Here is a 2,500-nt window from a genome sequence, read left to right as displayed (position 1 = left end):
CTCACCTGTGGAGATAGTCGACAGTTTCCAGTTCCTGGGAATACAGATCACTTCCTCCCTATCATGGTCTTTCAACACAACCTGCATCCTTAAGACACAACCTGCATTTCAACACAACCTGCAACCTTAAGAAAACCCAGCAGAGACTGTTCTTTCTTAGGAGACTTAAAAGCTTTGGGGTGGGTACAACATCTCTCATAAACTTTTACAGATGCACCATTGAAAGTATACTGACTGGTTGTATCACAGTGTGGTTAGGTAATCTGTCTGCCCAGGATCTCAAACTCTTAACAAGGACAATCCGGTCTGCCTCCAGAATCATTGGGGCCGACCTTCCTCTACTGCAAAACATTTACCCTGTACGCTGCAGGAGTAGAGCAGAGTCCATCATCAAGGATGTCAATCATCCAGCCCATCCCCTCTTTTCATTACTCTCCTCTGGTAAACGCTACCGGAGCATCACCTCACACACAACACGTCTTAAGGACAGCTTCTTTCCCCAGGCTATCAGAATATTAAATAGACAGTGACATGAAATCATGAACACTCTTAATATAATTGCTTGTGTCATTAATATGGTACCTTATGTATCACAGAAATGTTTTATAATGCCTCAGTGCATCTCTTTTTTTTAATCATCAGGTCTGCAGGTCATTAGGGGCCTGCAGGTCAGTGTAGGTCTATGGTCTTACATGTATGTATGTTGTCTTTTACATGTATGCAGTCTTTATGTATGTATGTGGTCCATATGTCTGTGGTCTATATGTATGCACAGAAGCTCTATGTAGGCTTTCTAATGGGTGCATGTCGACTGGTGTGCTTGTGTATCTGTGTGTGTTTGGGTGTCTGTGCATGCTTAGCAGCACATATGTCTCATTCTTTGTATGGTGCCCCCCCCCCCACCCCCTATACTATTTATTGCCTATATGGCACCATTGTGCCCCCCCCACCCCCTATACTATTTATTGCCTATATCCCCCCACCCCCTATGCTATTTATTGCCTATATGGCACCATTGTGCCCCCCCCACCCCCTATACTATTTATTGCCTATATGGCACCATTGTGCCCCCCCCACCCCCTATACTATTTATTGCCTATATCCCCCCACCCCCTATGCTATTTATTGCCTATATGGCACCATTGTGCCCCCCCCACCCCCTATACTATTTATTGCCTATATGCACCATTGTGCCCCCCCCACCCCCTATACTATTTATTGCCTATATGCACCATTGTGCCCCCCCCACCCCCTATGCTATTTATTGCCTATATGCACCATTGTGCCCCCCCCCCCCCTATACTATTTATTGCCTATATGCACCATTGTGCCCCCCCACCCCCTATGCTATTTATTGCCTATATGGCCCCTATACTATTTATTGCCTATATGGCACCATTGTGCCCCCCCCCCCCCCCCCTATACTATTTATTGCCCATATATGGCACCATTGTGCTTCTTAGACCTCCCTTTTTCCCCTCTGCAACGTGGCACAAGCATTTCACTGTATTGCAAAGTATATGTGACAATTAAACTTTGAACTTGCTGCTTAGTTATATGTCCCCCATATGTGCACCTGCTGATATGTCCCCCATATGTGCACCTGCTGATATGTCCCCCATATGTGCACCTGCTGATATGTCCCCCATATGGATACCTGCTGATATGTCCCCCATATGTGCACCTGCTGATATGTCCCCCATATGTGCACCTGCTGATATGTCCCCCATATGTGCACCTGCTGATATGTCCCCCATATGTGCACCTGCTGATATGTCCCCCATATGTGCACCTGCTGATATGTCCCCCATATGGATACCTGCTGCTTAGTACTGTACTATTTTATTTGTTTCTGTCCACCCCCTCTCATTTCACATCGTTTTTCAAACAACCTAGAAGCAGCTTATTAAGCAGTACCTGTACTTGTGTCGTTAAACTGTGTGTGTGTGTGTGTGTGTGTGTGTGTGTGTGTGTGTGTGTGTGTGTATTCCAGCCAACCAAGGAGCAACTGATTGAGCAGTACCTGAACACCAGCCATCAGGAGTCTCCCTTGGACAGCTCCTATTCAGGGTGAGAACTGTCAATCATTAGCTAGGCAGCCAATCCCTAGTCTGGTCCTGCTAGACTCTCGTACATTTTATAATGGCAGCCAATCCCTAGCCTGGTCCTACCAGACTCTCGTACATTTCATAATGTACAGAGTCTAGCCACTTTCCATTGCCACGCTCATGTACCACATATATATACGTTAATGCACCACATATATACGCTCATGTACCACATCATGCACCACATATATACGTTCATGTACCACATATATATACGTTAATGCACCACATATATACGCTCATGTACCACTTCATGCACCACATATATACGTTCATGTACCACATATATACGCTGATGTACCACATATATATATATATATATATACGTTCATGTACCACATATATACGCTGATGTACCACATATATATATATATATATATATATATATATAT

At 44.6% G+C, this 2,500-nt stretch overlaps 1 protein-coding gene across 1 annotated transcript in view; it reads left to right on the top strand.

Moving 5' to 3' along the window:
- LOC143101378 (centrosomal protein of 104 kDa-like) overlaps positions 1-2,500 on the top strand; it is a gene marked incomplete at its 3' end in the record, with an annotated part of 18,581 nt that overhangs the window by 14,557 nt on the left and 1,524 nt on the right. Inside the window, exon 6 of the mRNA XM_076264675.1 lies at positions 1,994-2,070. Within this exon, the coding sequence (XP_076120790.1) occupies positions 1,994-2,070 (77 nt within the window). The remainder of the gene's footprint in view (positions 1-1,993; positions 2,071-2,500) is intronic.

The sequence above is a fragment of the Alosa pseudoharengus genome, unplaced genomic scaffold, assembly GCF_046254945.1.
Source record: "Alosa pseudoharengus isolate Yale_2024_CS ecotype anadromous, Long Island Sound unplaced genomic scaffold, YU_APseudo_1.1 YU_APseudo_1.1_scf_34, whole genome shotgun sequence".
NCBI lineage: Eukaryota > Metazoa > Chordata > Actinopteri > Clupeiformes > Clupeidae > Alosa > Alosa pseudoharengus.
Note: the sequence above shows the minus strand (reverse complement) of the source record. Positions and strands in the feature narration are given on the sequence as shown.